We start from the raw sequence: 23152 nt of genomic DNA on the forward strand, positions 1-23152 counted from the left end.
CGCAAAAAAAAAAGATATGTAAGAATTAAAAACAAAGAGGAATGTCAGGGAGAAGAGTATTTCAGGTACAATGCAGGGTGCCTTCCGAGGTCAGGAGAGAACTAAACTTATATTCAAGTGGGAAGATGAAAAAGAAAAGTTGTTGTCAGGGTCATTAGGACTGAGAAGCTGAACATGCATAGATACCATCTGAGATGATTACTTGAGGTTATTCCAGCAAAACTAAAAATAACCTAAGAAAGATGAAGATGGGATGGGAAATAAAAGAAACAAAGAAGCCAATAAAACGTACAGGTAAATCTAAATAATGGTTGATGCTATAGACACAGAAGTCTGAAGACAACTGTGTCTCAGCAAGTAGTGATCAAGGGACAAAAGCTTAGGATCTGAGTTGCACGACAGATAAAGGCAAGGACTAGGCAATGTGTATGTTCTCAAAAGAACATGTTGCGAGGGGAAAGGCAATGCTAGCACTGGAATGTGAAGAGTGGTTTTGTGCTTCTTTCAAAGTTACAGGAGGAGCTCAGGCTTCACAGCCTCATCCAATCCAACAGTTTACTACGCCGATCTGTCCCCAGTCAGAGCTTCAGTCACGTCCACCAGATAAGAGACCAAGGTGTGCGCCTTCTACAGAGGCCATCGTTACAAGAGCCAATAAACCAAATGCTGTGGACTTTCACTGCTCTAGTTTTCAGTAATCAATCATTTTACGGAGTAGGAAGCAACCTCTCCTTAGGCAGAGCGATAATGACCACAGCAGCAATTACAGCAGCAGCTGACTCTTGCATTACGCTTACTCTGTGCCAGGCGCTGTTCCATGCACATTACACACATCACAACAGCCGATGACATATATACTACGGTTTAAAAGCCCATTTTACAGATAAGAAAACGGAATACGGAAGGCTTATGTAACCTGCCTCAAATCTAGCAAATGGTGGAGCTGAGATTTGAGTCCAGGCAGGCAGAGCCAACTTCCTATTCAAAATATGCACCTGGATATCTACTAGACAAAATCTTAATATATCCAAAACTGAACTTTATTTCTTTTTTTTTTTTGGCCGCGCTGCACGGCTTGTGGGATCTTCGTTCCCAGACCAGGGATTGAACCTGCGCCACGGCAGTGAAAGCGCCGAGTCCTAACCACTGGACCGCCAGGGAACTCCCCAAAACTGAACTCTTGATCTAATCCTCCTGCAATCTTAAACAGCAACTCCAACCTTCTAATGATACAGACCAAAAACCTTGAAGTTGACCTTAACTCCTCTCTCAGACTGCCCATCCAATCTCTGAGAAAATAGTTTATCTTCCAAATATATCCTTACCTGACCACTTCTTGTTGCTAAAACTACGATCCAAGCTACTCTGGCCCCCCCTCCGTTCTACTCTCCACATAACGAGATGGTCCTGCTAATATGTCACTCTCGGCTAAAAACCCTCCAAGACCTCTCACCTCACTCAGGGTAGGAGCCAGAGTCCTTACTACGGCACCTACAAGTCCCTACACAAGCTGCCTCCCCCTCCGCCCCCCATCCCAATACCTCTCGAGTTCCTCTTTTCCAGTCCCACTGTTCTTACTCCATGCCAGTTGTCTTTCTGGCTACTTCGCTCCCAACACCCCATCACAGTTAGCTCACTCCACCTCAGGACCTTTATATGGAATACTCTTCCCACTAGATAATCGACCTCTCTCACCTCCTTCAGGTCCCTACTCAAATATTAACGATGTTATTAGTGAGGCTTTCCTTACCTCCCTTACTTAAAAGATCTACCTCCTCCCTACCATCCCATCCCCTCTTGCCTCCCTAACCTGCTTCCATTTTCTCCGTGGCAGTCTCAACGCCTTTTTCAACCTAAAGGAAACAGTATATCCCAATGGAGTTCGCTGCTCTATTATGGTCTTTAGGATCTTCCGATGTAAATCAGGAGACTCTTTATCCTTCACCGCACGTCTTTTCTACCCAAAAGCGCCTAGCACGTGCAATGAGAATGACAAATGATCTCTGTCCCCTAGGAGATGACTGCCTGCAAGGGCAAAGCGCTATGGGGCCGCAGGCGGGTTCCCACCCGGCCGGAGGGGCCGGGGCGCAGAGAAAGGGGAGCATCCCGGGCCTCCCTCGCCGTCTGGGCCGCTCCCCCAGGCCCAGGCTCCCGGCACCGCTGGCCCCGGCGGCCTATGAACCGGGCCCCATCCCCGGCTTCTAACCCCTGCCCCGGAACGACCTGTGGGCGCCCGGCCGTCGCACCGGCCCGGCCGGCCCGACGCGCTCCCCGCGGGACCTGGCGGCCCTGCCAGCGCGGCCTCCCGAAGGAACAAAGGGGCGAGACCTAACTGCATCCCCTGCGTTCAAAGCATGAAAAGACCGGGGGTCACCTTTGCTCAGAATCCGTGGCGGGCTTCTTGCCGAGAGCCGGGTTGGGGGGTTTGGAGAAAAGATTCTCAAAATCCATCATTCTCGTCAGAGCCCGACAGCTACCGAGGAACAGTTACGGCGTGAGGAGGGCGCCGCACACCACTCGAAGGACGCCGCGCACCATGGGCAGGACGCGCCGCTCATGCGCTTTTCCATCCCCGGCTCTGCGCACGCCCGCTCTCGCCCCCTCCCCCGCGGCCCTGCGCAGGCGCCGTCCTCCTGGCCGTTTGCGTGTATACGTCTTGACACGTTATCTCAAGTATTTAGCAAAATTTTAAAACGTAGTCCTCCTTTATTTCCCTTTAGTGAAAACTCTTCGATCGAAGTCACAGTGTTTCTAAGGCATGGTAGCTGACGTTTATTTGAGCGCTCACTTTGTACCAGGCATCATTTCACATTTTCGCTCACCTAATCTTAACAACAGCCCTCTAAGAAATACACTGTTAACCTCCCACATTTTCAGATGAGTAACCAGAGCGGTGGACTGATTTTGCGACTTGCAGACTCTTTACAATCTAATTAAATTAAAATAAAGATGACTTTAAGGCCGAAAAGTCCACTGAAAGTACCACGTGCTAAGAGGAATGGGTGGAGAGGGTCCAAAGGTTAAAAAAAATTTTTTTGATTTAAATTAATAAATAAGTAGATAGGTAAAATGTTTTTAAAAGACGCCCAGACTTTAGGAGTGGAGTCCGGGTATCAGCGGGTTTTGGGCAGTTCCCTAGGTGATTCCAAGGTTGAACCTGGGCTAATTCAACAGGTGGGCTTAAGAATGATCAGAGCCAGCTGTGTTCCTGACCTGGGTAGGCATCCCTCCATTTCTTGTTCCCTGTTTTGTTTTTTTACTGTGTGGTTTTTTTTTTTGGGTGGGTGGAGGTGTGTCTGGGTTTTTTTCCCATCGGGTTAATGAGAATGGAAATGCTTGTTCCGCTTTCCTCTCAGACTTGCAGTAAGATCCTGAGAGCAAAGAGTTGAAAGGCTTTGAAAAATGTCAACCACAGAATACACCTAAGATACTTGTTTTTCCTCGTTCTAAGTCTCTGCCACAGTGAGGCCTTGGAGTAGGGTTGCCAGATATCACAAGTAGAAATACAGGAGACACAGTTACATTTGAATTTTGGTGAAGCTACAAATAACTTTTTTACATTTTAGTATGGGTACGTTCCAGGCAATATTTAGGACTTATACATATATACGAAACGCTTGTTTGTATTTTATCTTGGCGCCTCTTTCCCTGCTGCAACTAACAGGGGTGAGGGCCCTGGGCTATTCACTGGAAGCTGCACACCTGCGGGGCTACCTTTGTTTGGGGGATTTTTTTTTGTTAGCCATCATTGTGAAGGAAGGCATTTCTAAATCTCTGATTTGAGGTGGGTCCTGTGTAGCCAGCCCAAGCCAATAAAGGGCTGTAATGAGTGCTTGCCCCTCTGCTCTGCCAGTCACTGATTCTCACTGAGTGGAGAGTTTGCTTTTAAAATTCAATGAAGCAATATCCATTTATTTAGATTTTCTTTCATTTCTTTCATCAGAGGTCTGTAGTTTTCCTCATATAGACGATGTACATATTTTGTTAGCTTTACGCTTGAGGGTTTTTTTTGTTTGTTTTGTTTGGTGCTAATGTAAATGATTTTAAGTTCCCATTTCAGTTGTTCATGGCTAGTATGTAGGAAAGCAATTGACTTTTGTATATTAACCTTGCTTTAATTGCTTGTTAGTTCCAGGATTTTTTGTCAATTATTTGGAATCAGCAGTTGCCAAGTGTTGGGTTGGGGGTAGGATAGGGAAGGAGGAACGAATAGGTAGAGCACAGCAGATTTTTAGAGCAATGAAACTATTCTGTATATGGTAATGAGGGACACGTGTTACTATGTATTTGTCAAAACCCATAGAATGTACAACACAGAGTGAATCCAATGTAAACTGTGGATGTTAATGTATCAATATTGGTTCAACAATTGTAACAAATATACCAGACTAACATAAGATGTAAATAACAGGGGAAACTGTGTTTTGGGGGGGCAAGGAAACTTTGTACTTCTCAATTTTTGTATAAACCTAAAACTGCTCTAAACAAAGTCTATTAAAAAACAGTTGATAGGGGCTTCCCTGGTGGCGCAGTGCTTGAGAGTCCGCCTGCCGATGCAGGGGACACGGGTTCCTGCCCCGGTCCGGGAAGATCCCACATGCCGCAGAGCGGCTAGGCCCGTGAGCCATGGCCGCTGAGCCTGCGCGTCCGGAGCCTGTGCTCCGCAACGGGAGAGGCCACAACAGTGAGAGGCCCACGTACCGCAAAAAAAAAAAAAAAAATACAGTTGATAGGGGGCTTTTGTGAAATGAAGATGCCCAGGGTTAGTTGGGGGAAAAAAGGGTGGGTACTAAGTGCCAAGAGGATTCAGAAGAGAAAAAAGCACATTGGTTGGGAAAGCTTCTTAAAAGGGGTATATTTGAGCTTGGTCTTGAGGTAATTTCCATTAGAAGAGATGAAGTTAAATGGGCATCACATGTGGAGAGAAATGTATCAAGGCAGGAAAATAAAGTACAGTTTGAAAAATGGGGAATTATTTAGTTTTGCTTAATGTAATGCCAGTATAAGGGAATCGTGGGGAAAAAACCTCAAAAGGTAGGTTGGACCAATGATAGAGAGCCTGACTTGCTTCTCTTAGTGAAGGACTGTTTGACTCCTGGCAGGAATCAGGGTCCACTTCACAGACAAGACAACGGAAGTTCTTTGAAGCCAGACATCTTCCCCAGAGAAGTTGTACTTTCCCCTGTTGTTTCTATTATTGGCAGTCACCTTCTTTTGTACATGAATCATTACTAAAAATTAAGAGGAAAATTGAATTAAGTATCCTTAAGTATCCTTTCATTGGAGGAAAGTGCTGTATTTCCAAACTCAAATTATAGGACTTCCTGGCGGTCCAGCGGTTGAGACTCCACGCTTCCACTGCAGGGGGTGCGGGTTCCATCCCCAGTCGGGGAGCTAAGATCCCAAGTTAAAAAAAAAAAAATTATTACCATACATACTTTTTCACATAAAATGTCCAGCATACAGCAAAAGATAGCCAGGCAACCAAAGGAAATTAAAGTGATAGGTTAAAAAAAAAAAAGCACAGGGGCTTCCCTGGTGGCACAGTGGTTGAGAGTCCACCTGCCGATGCAGGGGACACGGGTTCGTGCCCCGGTCTGGGAAGATCCCACGTGCCACGGAGCGGCTGGGCCCGTGAGCCATGGCTGCTGAGCCTGCACGTCCGGGCCTGTGCTCCGCAACGGGAGAGGCCACAACAGTGAGAGCCCCGTGTACCGCTAAAGAAAAAACAAAACAAAACAAAAAACAACAACAACAACACCAGAAAAGCACAGCAAAATCAGCAAGAAAAACTGACCTGCAAAGGCATCAGATACTAGACTTTTCAGATAAAGACTATAAAAAGCTATACATATGTTTGTGGTAGATTGACTCCCAAATGGCCAGTAGCAAAAATGATTGTAGTGGTTATGAATGTTTCATCGTCAATTTGATATGTGTATGTGTACACATACATGTGTGTGAAATATAAATATGTATATTTATATAATATATGAAATCTTCCCCTCTCCCATTCTCCTACTAACACATGATATATTAATAGCAGTTAACTTTATATCTCATTACTCAAGTTATTTGATATGAAAGGAGTGTGACTGAGCTAAAGGAAAAACTAGAAGAATAAACATCACCCAAGGATGGAAAAGAGAGTTTTTATCCTTTTTAGGGGAAAGGGTTAACATGTTTTTGGCTGAACACTGTGTAGCTGCATCATAATAGGCAAAGGCATGACTTTGCTATTGTTTTTATTCTGGATGGAAGTTAAGTATGAGTTAAAGTGGTAACATATGGGTGCCTAGTTGAAAAGTGTGTACTTGGTGGTTTTCTAGTGTGTCATCTTGGCTGGGCTGCTCTACATTTTACAGGATTCCTATCCTTGAATGTTTCCAGTTAGAATGGGCTATCAGAGAGATTTTTGCACAAAATTTGGAAGGTGGAAGTGAAACAGCAGTCATATTGTTTTTATACTCAGGAAGTTACTGCAGGGGTGACAGATGCTGGTGCAACACATGCACATAACAAAATCATTTATCTGCTAGTTCACCTTGCTGAAATGGGGCAACAATCAGACCTTCAGCTGACACACCTTGTCACAGATCTTCCTTCAGCTTCTCCAAATTCTGGGCAAGGTATGTTTAGCTCCATGATAAAAGGCACAAGATTCTCCTTCAAAGCACCCACATCATAAAAGTTGGATGTGGTGAGAGACTAATACAGGTTCTAGTTTGTCCTTAAGGATTCCAGTTCATTTCTACTCTCCTTCTTTACATCCAACTTCCCTTCCTGAACCCTTGCCTTGAAGATCTTAAGTTCTAGACTCAGACAAAAACTCTGCAGAGATTATTTTAAACAGTTCCCACAATTGCATAAGACCAACCGCCTGTAAATCTATCTATCTCTTAGTGATTCTGCTTCTCTGACTGAACCTTGATTAATAAGACACTCTTTAATAGAAAACTAGACAGGGTGGAAGAGGAAATTAGTGAACTGGAAGACAAGTCAGAAGAAACTATGCAGAGAGACCTCCCCACCTTTAAAAAAAGAATCTATGAAAGAGACTATTAGAAATAGCAATAATAACTCAAAATGTCTAAATATAATTAATTTTAATCACAAGAAGAGAAAGAGAACAAGGCAGAGGAAATGTTTGAAGAGAAAAGGCTATGATTTTCCAGAATTGATGAAACATACCAATCCACACATCAAGACACTCAACAAATACCCAGCAAAATAATTAAATGAAATTCATGCCTAGACACATCATAGTGAAATTGCAGAAAAGCAGAGAAAAATTTTCAATCAGCCACAGAAAAAACAAGGAAATGTGTCAAAAAATTAGATGGACTGATGGATGGTTAGAGGGAAATATAGATAACTAGTAGCACACTAAAGCAAATAGAGTAAAATATTAACAAAGTAACAAGAAACAGAAAATTGTGAGAAACCACTGGGGATCCAAGGGTAATGGTGGAGTTTGTGGGAGGAGGTGCTACTTTGAAATGTTGTCCATGGTGGGTGTCTTGGGCTTGGGATGGGGGCAGCTTGGGAGGTTCGTGGGAGGGAAAATAAAAAATAAACTTTTTTTGAAACAGAATCACGGACATTTGAGAGAATTTATATTTTCTTAAGCATGCATGGAGTATTTATAAAAATTAATCATGTACATAAAACATCAATACATTTTAAAGAATAGATATTATATAGACCATGCCCTAGAACACATGATAGTTGAGCTAGAAGTTAAGGATGAAAGCTTTGGGCTATGAATTTCAGAGCAAGAAGCCAACAGGAGCCTGTGTTTATAATGACTTCTGTGAGCACTTGCATCAGTCTTGGACTCCTACCTCCAGATATATTGTTATTAAAGAAACTCAAAACCTGTTTTTGGTTAAGCCATATAGCTGAGTTTTCATTATATGCAGTCAAGTTCAATTTTAACTGAGTAAGCACCCTTGACCCCAATTAGTATTTTGATAAATGCGAACTTCACAAGTGCAAATTATTAGACTCTAAGCTCCATGAAAACAGACATCCCAAGTAGTTTATCCACAACTCTGTGCTCAGAAAATAGCACAATATCTAAAGCACACTGACATGATCAATAAATCCTTGCTGAATAAACAAATCAGTGAATCAATTCTTCTAAGGTTAAAAGGTGAGGGTCAGGGATATACAGAGTTCAGCACATACCATTCCCACTACTGGAAAAAACAAACAAACAAACAAACAAACCCACATTTCTACTGCAGGTGTACGTAAGTGATATCCTAAAATAAAGACTATTTTTTTTTGTTTTTTGCATCAGAAAATGCTTTCACAACTGCTCAGAGCTGCCTCTGAGTTCATTATCTTTGGGGAAGAATAATAAAGAATTTGGAGGCAAGTATTTAAGAAACAGGCTTAAGGAAGTTCTGATGACTTTTTTTTTGGCTGCACTGTGGACCTTGGGAATCTTGGTCTCCCGACCAGGAATTGAACCCTCACTCTTAGCAGTGAAAGCTGGGAGTCCTAACCACTGGACAGCCAGGGAATTCCCCTGATATGACTCATTGACCTCTGAATTCTACGTTTGAGACAGACACCTGAAGTGTACTATGGACCAATCCTGACCTTTTCCATCTGAGGCTATCAGAGAGCATGAACTAGAGAAGGGACCACCGCCGTATTTTCTGGAGATGGAGCCTGCCATCTGTGTCAGTATCTTAATCTCATTTGGAGGCAACATTTTGAAAGCAATTTTGCAAAGCCTGGGCTAATATGCAGGTGCTTGTTTTTCTTTGGAAAATTTCCAAAGAATGTGATTAAAACAGGTATTTATTTGTAAAGCCCCCCCACCCCACCCCATCCCGCCAGAGACTGGGAGACAGGCTCTTATCTTCCTGATGATTAAATTTCAAAGGAATGGCTTTTAGGTCCTTGAGAAACACAGTCCTGAATTGTAGGAGAAGCAAAAGCACAGGGGGCAGAGGCCTGTGTCCGGTGTTGGCGAGAACAAACAGTAATTCTCCTGGCAGCATTGAGCTTTCTCAGATGGGCGTTTTAATGGGAGGTGGGAGTCCTCCTAAGGGTCTGGTCTTATGCTGCTAGAAGTCATGCTAGAATATAGCTATCTCTTGGGGCAGAGGTTTTCCTGGAGTTGTTATGTGCAGAGAGTTCTGCAGTTCTTATGGTCCATCTTTCAATGTTAGGTAACATTTACGAGGTTGAAAACTAATGATCTCTTTTAATCTCTGTGATGAATGCATGCCTTCTTAATTTAGGCAGTTAAAGGTGAGGAATGCTGAGCTTGGATTAGCCCTCAACTTAAATATATTTTATCTAACATCTCTGAGCACTTTTAGATTCGAAGCACAGAGCTTCAAAGGAGCATCACCTCCCGCCCTCCATACCACCCACATTGTCACTCCCTTTCAGCTACCCAAGGGAAAAGAAAAGACCAGGGCCTGATGCCCTATTAAGTGGTGTGCATCAAGGGTTAGGAAGGAGGCTTTTCATCTAGGGAGAACTGTATTCATTGTTCCACACCACAGCAAACCAAAGACCCTAAAGTTCGAAAGAGATCCTGATGCCCCCAGATATAGGGGAGAGGAAAAACTGAAGTGCAAAGAAGGAACATCAACTGTTTACCTCAAACGTCCTCGGAAAACTGCAAAGAAATGTCTCTCCTAATTAGCTACAGTAAGATCTAAGTAACTAGAGATTCTAATGCAACTCCAAACGCTCATATAGCTGCTTTTGAAAGTTTCCTAGAAATGTATTATGTCCAAACGTGGCAAGTGCCTCCAGAATTATCCATCAGTGTACATCTCCTGTCAACGGCTGCATTCAACTTAGAAAAAAAGAAAAAAGTGCGATTTCTTTTCAATACACATATCCACATTTTTTAATTGAAAATTTAATCTAATTGCATTTGCTTCTAAATGCACTGCACTTATGCAAAACACATTTACCCAAAGGAAGTCAGATATTTCAGAGGATTAATCAATCCATCACGTTAATAAAAACCAAGGACCTTCCTTCAAAACTAAGGTAGCACACTAAACAGGCCAAAATGTTGTCATTAAAAATTCTTTTTCTGAAGATCACGTTCACAAGTGCAAAGAAATGTAATAGCTAGTTGTTTTTATTTATAAAATGTTCGTATTTTGCATATCAACGTTTTTATGAAATAATTAAAAACCTATGATTCTTTTGACGATTTTTCTGTCATTATTAACTAATAACCGGGTAGGTAAATTTAGTATTAAATATCAGAAAAAGTTACATGCCAAGTTTTCCTCACAACGTGATTCTGAGTATTAAACATTACAAAAAGAGACATTCGCTACAACCTTGAACGAGAAAGTACATTTCCCCATTATTTAAGCAACCAAGGTTTTTTGTTTTTTGTTTTTTAATGACGACTCAAAAAAAAGAATAAATGACGACTCAGCAGCCGCGAGTTATTACCCCACCCGAGCTCACAACCGCTCATGGCTTTAAGGGCCCGTTTGTTAGGGCACGTCTGAAACTCCCCATCACTGGGAGGCGGCGTCTCGCAGGGAAAACCTCGGACCGGCGCGGACCGGCCCTGGAAGCGCGGAAGGACTGCAGGTCCCGCGGGACGCCACCCCCTCCCTGAACTACAAGCGCCGCCCGGCATCGCCATCAGAGACTGCCTCCTCCGCCGCTTCGCAGGGGAAGCGTGAGAGCTCGCCCCCGGAGGTGATTGACGGGGCGTCTCCTCCAATGGGCGGCGCGCTCGGCCCCGGCGGGCTGGGCAAGGGCCGCGGCACGCGGAGGAATCTCTCCTGCCCTTTAGTCCCGGGCTAGGTGTTGCGGCAGGCGCCATTTTACCGAGTCGCCTGTCGCGGGTGCCGCCATGTTGGTGAGGAGAAATCACCGTTACGGCCACTGTCCAAATCCCCGCGTCGCTGCGCGCCGCCCGCCCGCTCCCAAGCCTCAGCCACCGGCGGCGAATAGAGACTAAAGCGGCAGCGCCGGCAGCGCGGGGCCGTGGCCCAGTGTTTGCAGTTAGAGCCCCACCTCTCTGGCGTGGTTGTTAATAGACTGGAAAGTCTGTGTCTGTGTCGCTCACTAGTAACCGTGAGTTTTTACCACTTCGTCACCTCCCGGCGGCGGCCGGGAGCAGGTACCCGCAGGCGGCGCAGGGATCCTCCCCGCGCCCCGCCGCCGCCGGCCTCGCAGACCTGCCCTCCAGCCCCGCCCCGTTCTTGACCAAACATGACAGACTCTGAACATGCAGGGCACGACAGGTCGGGAACCCTTCTTGTCTGTCTTTCTGTCGGCTGAGAGGAGGGGTCTGGGGCGGCGGGAGCGGGCCGGGGCCGCGCGCCTCCTGCATGACTTAGACGTCTCTGTGTGGCTCCATCCGTCCCATGACGTGCGCCCGGATGGAGAGCCCGGGCCCGCGGCCGCGGGGAGGCCGGCCCGGCCGCGCCCGCCTCCCCGCGCGGGGTCCTTCCCGGCCGGCCCCGCCCCCGGCCGCACGTGCGAGCCCCCCGCCCCCGGGCGGGCTCGGCGGCGCCGGGCGGTTCCCGCGCGCCGGCTCGGGGCTGCGGTCCAGCCCGCGCTCGGAGGAAGCGGTTCCCGGTGCGGGGCCCGGCGTCCCCGTCCGACGAGGACCCGCCAAGAATTGTCAATAACTGGTGATTTATTTGACTACTACCCTAGTACACTCCTAAAAATAAACGTGTGGTGTTTTGGTCTTTTTCTAGGAAAATTTTAAGCAGCTCCTAAAGGCCGTGTATCTGTACAGGCTTACCCCTCGCAATTTGAAATGGCAAGTTTCAAATGTTAACACAAAATAGTTAGGCTTTGCAAACCTGAGTGTAGCACAGATCTCTCCTAAAGTAAAAACTCCATGAATTGTCCAGTCTAGCCCGATTTTCTAAATGCTGTGATGTATCATTTGAACATTTAACCGAGATTCTGATTTTTTATCTTTACTATGGCTTAAGAGGCCCATTCTTCGTTCCGTTTAACGGTTTGCGGGTATTTACTATTTTAAATAGCGCAAGTAGCATCCTTAAGTTTCGGTTAGGTTTTGAATTTATATTGATATCCATCTTAATCGTTAAAAAAGAAAGGGTGGGCTTTCATTCATTAAAATTGCTGGAACAAAATCCATTGCATCTGATTCTTATTTAGAATATTTAAAAGATCCAGAACCCGGCAGTTACTCCCTTGTGAATAGCATTAATCAGAAGTATACATTGTACTCTAGGCTGTATACAAATTGCTGAAGTTTTACCTGTGGAGTAATGTGACCTGCTTTGGTAAAGTATAGCAAACACTTTTTTTTTTTAAATCCAAAAGCAGAAATCACAAACATTACTGAAATTTGAAATATCGAAATATCTGGCAACTTTGAGAGGGATAAAAATGTTATTTTAACAACCTTGGTACCGTAATAATAAATGTAGACGGCCAGAAGGCAAGTTAATTAAACGTGTCGTAATTTTTAGTAAGTCAAAAATGCTCTTAAAAAAATTATGGGAACGTAAGCTTGCACTTGACACATTTTTCATGATTATTTTACATTATCCTGTTATTAAAATGAGAAAATTCTTGGAATGGGTTAACTAATAACCTGCGAAGTTTCCCACTCTGAGTATCTGTGGACAAACCAATGATGGGGTTTTGCTAATGCAGCCTAAAATTCATTCTTTTGTGTGAAAGAAGGAAATCTGTCCTCTGTTAGTTCACAGAGAAACTTCAATATGTAGAATTATGTATTCTACATAAGGAAGCAACCATGTTGCCAAATTCAGATATCGAATTAATTTTCTAGTAAGGAACTGTGATGCTGGACTTTAAAAAGAATTTGAAATTTTAAAATACTGAATTAGAAATTAAAAATAAGAATTTAAATAATTCTTTGTAAGATGTATAACCGCTTGGCGATAGGAAGTAGGGATTAAGCAGTAGTGTATTTAGTCTTTTTTTGTTTTATATTAGGAGTAAGAAAACAATATTTTCTGGTGATTTCTGAAGCAAAAAGATTAGCTCTGTTTTAATTTATCCATTTGTTAAGTGGCAGTATTATTCTGAGGCAAGAAGGTTTATCTTTTTCACACTTCTTTTAGTCAACCTACATGAAAAACAAAACAACTATATCTAAAAACAAAGTGAACTAGGATTCAGGAGAAGTGGTTCTGGCTCCAGCTTTGCTACCACTTAGCTTTGTGAACTTGAGCAGGCTTAGTTTCTTAATTGTTAAGAGGGTTGTATAAGAATTTTTCGACTTCTACAGGATCAGTGGTTCTCAACCTTCTCTGGGGAGGTTTTTAAAAAATGTTGAAATCGCTTCCATTGGTCTGAGCTTTAAGATTTTTTAAAGCTCCTCAGGTAATTCTGACATGTATCAAATTGAGAACCACTATACTAGATCAATATTAGCTAATCATTAGAATCACTTTGCGGAATAAAGATTTTTGTCCTGTCCAGAGCAACTGAATCAAAATCTCTAGGGGGAAAAAAAAATCTTTAGGGGAGGATTGTGGTAATCTGTATTTTTAATGGGCTCCCTGGGTAATTTTTAAGAAATTTGGGAAAAAATGGACTAATCTGTAGAATCCCAAAATATTCTGTGCTTTCATATTATAGTTATTTTATACTGTGATAAAACTTTCTGTGAGTTAAATGGAGAAGATATATAAATTCTGGTATTTGGAGCTTGGCATTGTCTCAAGGATATTCTTTTTTTGTCATTTTTGAAAATTAAGATATTGGAAAAAAGATACAGGAAAAAAGTTAAATCTATGATTTTTATTTACAACTGCTATAATTATACAAATTAAAATATTACTATGATGGTTTACATGAGAATGAGATTCTACATGTAAATGGAAATTCACAGAATGCACAATTTTTTCTTTTAAAAAATTGTTTTCTTGTACATGTTTTATATGGTGAACATTTTGCATAAGATTTGTTTGTGAAATGAGTTAACTTAAAAAAAAATACCCATTTGTACTTTCCTTTAAATATTTTCATGCCTGGAGTGAAAACATTGTATTTTTATAAAGTGTTACTAATATAAAAATACCTATAAATGAACTTGTGACTACGTAGACTGTTAGAAGAGGACTTATGCATAGATCTTTAGAATTAATTAATAGAGGTGGAGAAGGAGTTGGAGCAAGTCAAAGGGAGATAAAGTTCTTGTCTCTCTTTGCATTCAGTTCTTCCCTTTCAGCCAGTTCTCTTAGGCACAGCTCCAGCCACCTAGCTTTATATTTCAGCTGGATGTTGACCTAATTAAAACAACTCACAGATAACTCTTAAAGGCTAAATACTATGAGGGCCTGCTCTGGACACAAGTACAGTTGAGAAGGAAAGATAAATATATGCCCAAGTAATTGTTACATATTTTTTGAAATATGCTAAAGGTAAAAAGTTTTCAGGGCCTACACTGGGGAAAAGGATAATTTTAACATGATCAGTATGAGAGCTTGTGATTCTCAGAGTCTAACTGATAGGAGGTATGGGTAATACTTTCCTTTGGGAGGAAGTTATTCTTTGCCCATGATGAACAACCTTCCCACCTTCTTTCCCTCCTCTCCCCGCTTTCCTTCCTCACGTAAACCGAGATCACCAAAACTCCAGCTAGTCAGAATTGTAGTAGTTTATATTTCCCCTTCTTTTCCCTCCCCCACATAGCGATTGAAACCTTGCATGGGAGAGTATGAAGAGGTGAGGGTAAAGAAGATGGTTACACTTTCCATTTGTAACAGGGCTTCCCTTTGATTCGCATATTAATCCCATGAGGTAATATAGTATTGCAGTGTTCAGTAACTTCTCTGAGATTCCGCAGACAGAGCCTAGGTAAGAATCCAGAATGCAAACCCCTACCTGCAGTGTTATTTTTAACTCTTCATTAAGTTTGCATGGGGAAGTAATCCAGTAAGTTCTAGCCTTTACTTCTTGAATTGTTTGGGATTGAAATGTGGTATATTTAAGAGAGCTCTGTTTTCTGAATGAAACCTTGGTTCTGATCCTAGTTTTTCCTCTAGCTTGGTTAATGCTCTCTTCTTTTTCATGATTATTTTTCTTATTTGTGAAATAAGGTAGTTGAACTAGATTACTTCCAATCTCCCTTCCTACTTTAAGAAGTCAATAATTTTCATTTAAAAAGTTGCAGATGCCTTTTCTTACATCAGAGTTCACTTTGATGTCCTACACAATGTCTGGTTTTACAAACAACCAGTCAAATCATTATGCTGTACCCCTTAAACTTACACAGTGCTGTATGTCAATTATATCTCAATGAAACTGGAAGAAAAAATTAACTAATTGCCTAGTGAGGGAAGGCATTGACTCCAGTAAACAAGAGATTGGTAAATTTCCCAAATTCACAGAGTAAATCAGTGGGAACTCAAATAATGACTCCAGAGCCCACACTTTTATGGTAGAATAGACATCTTCATCACATGAGAATGTATATATATATATATATCAGAATGCCAATTTAGTCATGTAAAACGAGTTTTTAAGGTGTCCTAAGTTAATTATCATTAAAATTATAACGTAAAACCACAAAAATAACAATCTGTTTATAAAAGTGGTACAAAAATAAAGAACCTAGATTTAGAATTCATGATACTCAATATTATACATATGTTGCTGTTTATAATTAATGTACTTGAATTCATTTGGTCCATATAGAAAGAACAGATATTAATGTCTTCATTTTATAGTTTCGGAAACAGATTTAGAGGGTAAATAACTTGACCAAGGTGGCTAAGCAGCTGAGAAGCACAGTCCGTGTCTTATGGCATTCGGTTTCAGTACTCTTTATGTTGCCTCCATTTTGTCATAAAGATAGGAAATCTGATATCAGATGCTGGGTTGGATTTGGGACACTTAAAATTTTTTTTTTTGGTTTTTTTTTTTTTTGAGGTATTGATCACAGGCAATTTCATCGTAGTTCATTATAAATTCATCTTATATGACAAAGGGTTTTTCTAAATCTTAAAACATTAAAAATCGAATTTATAAAGAATATTACTTTTTTCACATTATTTTAAAAGGGATTATGAAATCAGTTAAATTAACTTAAATCTACAAATTTTTAACTATAGAAAACACAAGTTTCAAACTATTAAGGGAATTCATTGAAAATTCGTAAGAGGTCAGAAGAACCGTTACCTCTTTGCTTGGATTTTCCTTGAATACTTGCAGCTGACAATAAAATGTTAGATCACTGGTACTTGTGTGTGGGGTTAAGTTCTTTATAACCTCTACTCTTTGGCCTATAAAGGAGGTTGTGGGTTGATTTCTTTTCTACACCCTTGGAGTACATAGGAGTCTGTTTTAAAGTTATGTTTTGTGCAAGCAAATGAAAATGAAATAGAATGACGCATCTAAGTTAGAAATACCTACATATTTGACTTTATATATATTACATATATATATATATATATATATATATATATACACCTTTTTTTTCCCCGAATGCCAAATGTCCAAGTGTGAAAACCAGTATTTGACTAAAGCTAGGGCTGAAGCCATAAACTTTTGAAATATGTGAATAAATCTGAAATATTGTCCCTCAAATTATTATAATTTATTAGAAATTTTAGTGATCTAATTTTTAAAATAGGACATTACAGTACAGTAACAGTAATTTTCAGCACTGCCTCTTGTTAGGTGCTCCTGTGATTACTGTAATGCACGTGATAGTGAATGGAGGGTCATTTTCAACTGAGATTAGTGGAATTCAAGATAGTTGAGGGAATTTTTTTTCCTCTAACATTTTCTTTTTTATATATTTTTTAACTCTCTGGGGCAAACATGATTGATTATGTTGCACATAACTGGAGTTTTTTCTCCTCATGAAATTTTGAGGTAGCAAAGTTAACATTCTGTTTTTCATTTATCCATAAAAGATGTGAATTCCCAAATGGGATTTTTTTTCTTGAAAGATTTATGGAATTAAATAATTAAAAACTAAACATAGTCTTTACAAGTTATTTTGTTGAATGATGTCGATATTAGTATGCCAATAATTGAACAAAGTTAGAATTATGATATATAATTTCTATTATTCTACTTTGCATTTTTAATTTAAATTTTTATAATTATTTGTCAGTTCAAAAAGGATATTCTTTCTAAAGTCATCAGCTAACTCACTCTTGCAATATTATTACTCTGTTTTTCTGTTTGACTATTTGAAAATTTTTTTTGTACGTAAAATAGCTTTCATAATCATCAATTGTGACATTTTTCTCTTGCATTAATAATGTACGATTATACTTCATCTAATTCATAAAATGTCAATATATAAAGCACACAAGGAGATTCTAGTTCTAAATTGCACCTGAAATATCTTCTTAACTTGGAAAATGAATATTCAGATACTAACAGTAAATTCACTTGATACAGCCTTTTTTTTTTTTTTTTTTTTTGTGGTACGCGGGCCTCTCACTGCTGTGGCCTCTCCCATCGCGGAGCACAGGCTCCGGATGCGCAGGCTCAGCGGCCACGGCCCACGGGTCCAGCCGCTCCGCGGCACGTGGGATCCTCCCAGACCGGGGCACGAACCCGTGTCCCCTGCATCGGCAGGCGGACTCTCAACCACTGCGCCACCAGGGAAGCCCTGATATAGCCTTTTAATATATGACCTTGTTACACTAAACTAATGATCACACAATCCCTGATCATGTCACATTCAGGGATACCAGAGCTGACTTGAAGCAGGCCAAGGTAGAACGAAGTAAGGTACTTTAGTTGGATACTTCAGGCAAAGCCTATTTTGGATTTAAAAAATAAATATACTCCCACCACACTCCCCAAATCCTGGAGCCCCGGTTCCTCATATTATAGTTAATCTGGTTATCAGTTAATTTGGGATATTGGACACTTATATACCAAGTATCCTTTTTGGATATTATTGGGTCACAGGCAGTTTCACCCAGCTCATTATAGATTCATTCAACAAGACTTCTTCAACTTTTGTTTTGATATCATGATGCCTAGAAGATTGTTTTCTGGCTTTCAAATTCTAAGGGTATTTTATTTGCTGAGATTCGTTTCAGTTGGATTTCTAGCTTCTCTGGTCAATATCAGAGGACCTAAATCAAAAGGATAAATTGAAAGGGAGTGAAAGTAAATGAATTTTAGCTTAGTGAGATGGCAAAGATAGTGAATGAAATATAAAAAAGAATTTTAGGGAGAGGCCTAGTGGTTAGGATTCTGGGCTTTCACTACCGTGGTCTGGGTTCATTCCCTTGTCGGGGAACCAAGATCGTGCAAGCCACATGGCGGGGCCAAAAAAAGGAATTTTTAAAATGTAGTCTCAAAAAAAACTATGGCAAGCTAATTCAGTTTTAATTATGTTATAGTCTCTGCTCATGACATAAAGGATGTTTGAGGAATGGTATGGTTTTCCTTCATGATGTTAAACATACAAGTTTAAGGATGCGTTAAAAAAATATAATTTCATAAATTAATACACAGCAGTACCTATTCTAGCTGGCATTGGATGGGGGCAGGGAACTAAGCATTAACAAAGATTTTTATCAGAAACCAAATTTGTGAATTTTTTTGAAGGAACTCAAAAAAAATACATGGCATGCCTTCCTGTCTTACTAAATAGACAGTTACTGATTTAGCTTTTTCTTAGTTACTTAGGATCATCATGAATATGTATTGTCATCATAATCCCTCTGAATACTAGGTATTATACTCCATCTTGTGTCTTGCTGCATTCAGGAGACTTTGGAAATATGGAAGCTTTCACACAGACTGTTGTTGCTAGGTGTTGCTTAATGATAAGTAGAAATACCCTCAGGAACAGACTCCAAAGTTAGTCTACCCCAGATTCCTTTCTGCTTCTACTTGTTTCAGATAGTTTTTCATTGTTATTCTCTGAAGGAAAATAAGAGAAATTTCCCGTTACAATCCATGCTCCTTGGATTTATAACCTTTCCCAGTTTCTGTGGAAGTACCTGTAGTCTAGCATACCCATTTTATTCAAATGCATGTATTTCAAGTAGATCACAAGAAGAAAGGAAACTTGTTGAGGGCTGTCTACTAGGTACAGTGCTAAGTAATTACCTAACTTTTATCTCACTCCTTAACTCTGTGCTGGTAAATTGATTCATTACATTTTGTAGTTGAGGAAACTGAATATTAGAGGTTGAGATCATTTGTTCAACGTCATATACCTAGAAACAGAATTTGAAGCCACATCCTTCTGGCTCTAGAACCTTTCTTCTTCTGCCCTACTATGATTATTTTTAAGTATTCAGTTTTAACATATCACAAGTTTAAAGCATTATATAGTCCTTTTAAGAAGTCTGTTGTTGGTTACTTGTTTAACACTCCTACTTTAATTTCCAGGTTCAGGTGACCTCACTTTGCCAGAGCCCTGGGTCCTCATTAAATAAGAGAGGTTTTTTGCCTGTTTGATTTTGGTTTGGGTCAAAGCCAAATACCTTATTAAGGATTACACATTCTTTGCTGGATGTTGGTGCTTAGCCCCGTCTTGTTTTAATTGAATGGCAAGCCTTAGTAATAACATAGCAATTTTCGTTTCTTGCAACATTCCTCTCTTTTCTTCCCCTCTCTGACTTTGATGTAGATAATTTCATTTGGTAGGTGGTTACCTGAACTGCACCCCTTTTTATCAGCTTGCTTGGAACCCTGAAATGAAATAGGGAGACCCATTTTCCAGCTCTCATGACTTGATCGAGTCTTTTTACCCCTTTTTTTTGATCTATTCAATAAAAAAATTTTCCTTTGAGCACTTAAAAACAGACTGTTCATTAAAAAGAAAACCCTATATCATCAATCCAACTGGTCTAGCCTGGTAGCTCTGTTTCCTGACAAATATTAAAATAACTCCTGTGGAATTGAAGTAACTCACATTTACTCTTTTTTTAATTAATTTTTATTGGAGTATAGCACATTTACTTTACGTGTCAGAAATGCAACTTCCAGACCGCAAGTTTCTCTGTATCATCTCTTAAAATACCACCCAAATCATGTGTTGATGAAGTTTCTTTTTCCCTAAATTTTATTATTTTAAACATACAAAAATGTTGAAAAATTTTTTACAGTAAACACCCTCATGTGCTATCCACCATTTGGTATGATTCTTAATCTCTATATCAGCTACTATTAAGGGGTTTAGCTATTTGCACTTTCTTCCTAAGACTAAACACATGTTGTGACTATTATAGCAACAGGGTTAAGAAAGATGGGCCTGGGAATCAGACGGCCTAGGCTGGGTTCTAGCTCTGTCATCTACTAGCAGAGTTAGTTAAGCTTTTTGTCTCCTTTCTTCACCAGTTTAATGGGGATAATAATAGTTACAGTTGACCCTTGAACAACACTGGTTTGAACTGCCTGGGTCCACTTCCACTTGGATTTTTTTTTCCAATAGGAAAGACTACGTACTACAAGAACCTGGGTTGGTTGAATCTGCAGATACGGAACCATGGTTTTGAGGAACTCAGATATAGAGGGCCGACTATAAATTACGCGTGGAGGGTCGGCACCCCTAACCCACATGTTGTTCAAGGGTCACCTGTATTTCATAGAGTTAACATGAGGGTAAAATGAACTGACCCAACATGCCTGGCAGCCTAGTAAGTGCTCAGTAATTGTTGACAATCGTATTATATGATGATATAAAGTTGGATTGAGATGTTATTTTACTTAAGAATTAATATTAGTTTATCATGAACACATTAGCTGGAATTGAAGATAGACAAATAGTGAAATAATTAGATGACAAAAAGTATAGACGAAAAATTGCTGAGGAATTTTTTTTTTTTGCGGTACGCGGGCTTCTCACTGTTTTGGCCTCTGCCGTTGCGGAGCACAGGCTCCGGACGCACAGGCTCAGCAGCCATGGCTCACGGGCCCAGCCGCTCCGCAGCACATGGGATCTTCCCGGACCGGGGCACGAACCCGTATACCCCTGCATCGGCAGGCGGACTCTCAACCACTGCGCCACCAGGGAAGCCCTGAGGAATATTTTTAAATTATTTGTTGAAATCATATATCCATAATCCTCTGATGGCCCCAAGCTTTTGAAAGGTTCCAGGCAATATTTTGGCCTTTATGGGGAAACAGAGTTAACTTACTACAGCTAAAATTGAATCATTTACACTTTGTTTGTTCATATCTAGATTTGAATGCTTGCAGGACTAAGACAACCTGGTACTGTAGTGAATGGGGCCTTGTAATGCTTCTTTAAAAGATAACCTTTAGTTTTATTTGTATTCTCTATTGTTTTTCTCTATTTTGTTGATTTATGTCCTCATATGTATTATTTTCACTCTTCTTTTCAGTTTACCCATTTCCAAGTGCTTTAGTTGAATGTATAGATCATTTGTTTTTAATCTTTGTTATTTCCTGAAAATGTGTTTAAATAAAAGCATAAATCTCCTTCTGAGGACTCCTTTTCTTTGTTCAAAAGGTTTTTAATTTAACAACTTCATGGTGTACTCTGCACCAAGTTTATACTGGGAAGTTCACCAGGAAGTTACATTGCTTGAAGTTAGATGTTTCTTTATTATGCTGCTGATACATTCATTACTGCACCAGGTAATTATAATGCCTTCTTTGAATAATTTGAGGCTTAAATGATTGGGATTACGTGCTGCTATGATAGAGAAGATTAACATATTATTCATTCATATCCTTACTATTTTTAAGGGAAATCTTGACCCAATTCAAAGGAATGGTCACTTCAGCAATAATGAGGTGACATTTTAAAGGTATAAATCATGGGAATGTTTGTAATATTCACAGAGGATTGCCTGAAAGATAATAGTCTATTCATTTCTCGATATTAGTAGCTTTCAGCTAATTTTTTTTTTTTTTTTTTTTGCCTCAACACTGTTGGAGAAAAAACATTCCTATCAGTAACAGAGTGATTGTATTCGAGTGGAGTGCGTCTAGTATCAGCATCTCCGTATCTGTTCCATTCTTCTTTTGGATTGTTGCAGTGGCATCCTGCTTTTGCTGTATCTGTTTTGTCTCTCCTCTAGATCTGTTTTTCACTCTCAGTTAAATTTGTATTTCAAAATGGAGATCTAATTACAATGCCAAAATTTGTATTTCAAAATGGAGATCTAATTACAATGCCTCCTTTCCTGGAAAAAGCACGTCCAGTGTTTTTTCATTTCTCTAGGATAAACTCCAAACATGCCCAAAGCCCTGCATGATCTAGTGCTACCCATCACTCCAGTATAATTATGAACCAGCTTCTCCCCTTTCCTCTATGATCCAGTGACACTGGCCTTGTCTCCGTTCCTGCCTCACTTCTCATACAAAGAAATTTTGCTCATCCTATTTTCTCTGTCTGCCAGAGGCCCTTCCCTACCCCTATTCTCCTAGGCTAACTCATCATCTCAGTTCATTCATGACTTCCTCAGGGAAAGCCTTCCAGACTTCCCTGACATGACTTTTGCCTATTGTGTACACTCGTAGCACTTTTACCTCCTTCATATATGGTTGTTATTTTATATTTATTTGTGTGATTCTTTGATGTCTGTCTCCGCCATCTCTAGATTGAAAACTTCATGGGAGAAGAAAGCCGTGTCTTTTTTGTTTACCATTGTATCCCCAGTTAGACAGTAGTGAATAAATATGTTAAATGAATGAATGGCACTTTTTTTTTTTTTTTTGCTGGGAGGGCAGAAGATTCTTATAAACATACAGTTTTTGAGAAATGCTACTCTAGATGTTGTGGTTTTCATCCCTGGATTAAATCAGAACACCAGACAGTTGTGTACTTGGACAATATTACTTTGTTTCCTCATATAATTGCTTCTTCTCAATTGAACTTTGGCATCATGCCCTTGGTTCAAATTGGGGTATGCTGTAAGTGATAAACTGTTGTATGGACACTATTGAAGATAGTGTCCATTGTATCAAGTACTGCGCATTGTATCTGATAATATTTATAAGGACTCAGAGGAGAAATTTCTCTCCCTTCTCACTCCCAGAAACAAAATTGTGCTTCTCTTGAGCAACTGATCTGTTCTTGTCCTAAAAGCACTGTTGTCTTATACCTTATCCTGTTTCCTAAAACTCAGGGTCAAATTTGCATCTTACATCTAGAAATTAGAGATTTCTGGCATGCCGCTATGTAAACTAATCTTAGTCTTAGCATTGTTTTAAGCTTTAGAAT

The 23152-nt window shown here is 40.3% G+C and overlaps 2 protein-coding genes across 5 annotated transcripts in view; one reads left to right on the forward strand and one right to left on the reverse strand.

Moving 5' to 3' along the window:
• Positions 1-2603, reverse strand: part of ZC3H8 (zinc finger CCCH-type containing 8) — a 51353-nt gene extending 48750 nt beyond the window's left edge. Inside the window, exon 1 of one of the 3 annotated variants that reach the window (XM_089922805.1) lies at positions 2375-2603. In XM_089922805.1, the coding sequence (XP_089778931.1) occupies positions 2375-2454 (80 nt within the window). In that variant the 5' untranslated portion in view covers positions 2455-2603. The remainder of the gene's footprint in view (positions 1-2374) is intronic. The other 2 variants (XM_089922803.1, XM_089922804.1) reach the window with 2 other exon arrangements.
• Positions 2604-10798: 8195 nt separating this feature from the next.
• The window catches only part of ZC3H6 (zinc finger CCCH-type containing 6), an 80267-nt gene continuing 67913 nt past the window's right edge, over positions 10799-23152 (forward strand). Inside the window, exon 1 of one of the 2 annotated variants that reach the window (XM_022599041.2) lies at positions 10799-11255. In XM_022599041.2, coding sequence (XP_022454749.1) covers positions 11224-11255 — 32 coding nt within the window. In that variant the 5' untranslated portion in view covers positions 10799-11223. The remainder of the gene's footprint in view (positions 11256-23152) is intronic. The other variant, XM_022599042.3, reaches the window with a different exon arrangement.

The sequence above is a fragment of the Delphinapterus leucas genome, chromosome 13 (assembly GCF_059928025.1).
Source record: "Delphinapterus leucas isolate spDelLeu-1000000601 "Yukka" chromosome 13, BTC_Dleu_Yukka2, whole genome shotgun sequence".
Classification (NCBI taxonomy): Eukaryota; Metazoa; Chordata; class Mammalia; order Artiodactyla; family Monodontidae; genus Delphinapterus; species Delphinapterus leucas.